Source organism: Perkinsus marinus (assembly GCF_000006405.1).
Source record: "Perkinsus marinus ATCC 50983 genomic scaffold scf_1104296970026, whole genome shotgun sequence".
NCBI classification, from domain to species: Eukaryota; Perkinsozoa; order Perkinsida; family Perkinsidae; genus Perkinsus; species Perkinsus marinus.
Genome location: NW_003202604.1, coordinates 1 through 1,000, shown reverse-complemented (window position 1 = coordinate 1,000; position 1,000 = coordinate 1). Strand labels below are relative to the sequence as shown.

At 47.7% G+C, this 1,000-nt stretch overlaps 1 protein-coding gene across 1 annotated transcript; it reads right to left on the bottom strand.

Annotated features, from left to right (window-relative positions):
* Positions 1 to 47: 47 nt before the first annotated feature.
* Positions 48 to 867, bottom strand: Pmar_PMAR003895 (hypothetical protein; the record flags this gene model as incomplete). Its single annotated transcript, XM_002767784.1, has 1 exon — positions 48 to 867. A coding segment is annotated over one exon (820 nt), but the record flags the coding sequence as incomplete, so codon positions are not given.
* Positions 868 to 1,000: the final 133 nt, after the last annotated feature.

Genomic DNA, 1,000 nt, shown 5'->3' with positions numbered 1-1,000 from the left:
CTCCATTCTTAGAGCATCATAGGGGCATGCGTTAACACAGGTCTCACAACCAGTGCAATCCAAGGGCGAGACCTGGATCCTGTAGTGAAGACCGGCAACCTCGGCACCACCCTTGGCTTTACGACTATCAAAGGTACTCGGCTTGGCATCATCCTCAGCTTGGGACAACAAGAAGGGTCTGATGCAAGCGTGAGGACACGACATAGAGCAAATATTGCATTGAGTGCACTTGTCCATATCAACGATGGGGATCATCAAGGCAACGCCACGCTTCTCGACCTTGGCGGTTCCAAGAGGAACCTTACCACCGACAAGTTCGTCGTTGGCAAAAGCACTAACGGGAATATCATCACCGCGTTGGAGAGCAACTGGAGCCTGGATATTCTCAGTGAAACTTGGTTTATTGATAGCACTCTTCTCCTTAGCCAAGTTACCAAGAGCGTCATGGTAGTTTTGCTCAAATCGGAGCATACTATCCGAAAGATTCTTCCAGTCAGCAGGAACCTTGATCTCAGTGATCGCATCAAGAGCCTCATCTATCATCTCGTAGTTCTTCTGGACAACAGCTTCTCCACGATGACCATAACTCTTCCTGATGGTATTCTTGTACAAAGCAATGCACTCCTTGAAGTCCATCACATTAGCGAGCTTGAAGAAGACAGCCTGCATAACAACATTAATCATGCGGCCCATACCACACTTCTCAGAAACTTTGAACGCATCGACGTTGAAAACCTTGGCATTCTTTTCAGCGAGTGCCTTACGAACACCAGCGGGTACATGTTCGTTCCACTCCTCAACCGTAGTGAAGGGCGAGTTCAAGCAGAAGGTACCATTGTCCTTAAGATGATCAGTCATACGATACATGTCTATGTAAGTCGTATTGTGACATCCGACGTAGTCGGCCTTGCTGACGGAATAGTATGACTTGAGAGGCTCGGGACCAAATCTCAAATGAGAAACTGTCAAGCCACCAGACTTCTGTGAGCTATAAGCAAAG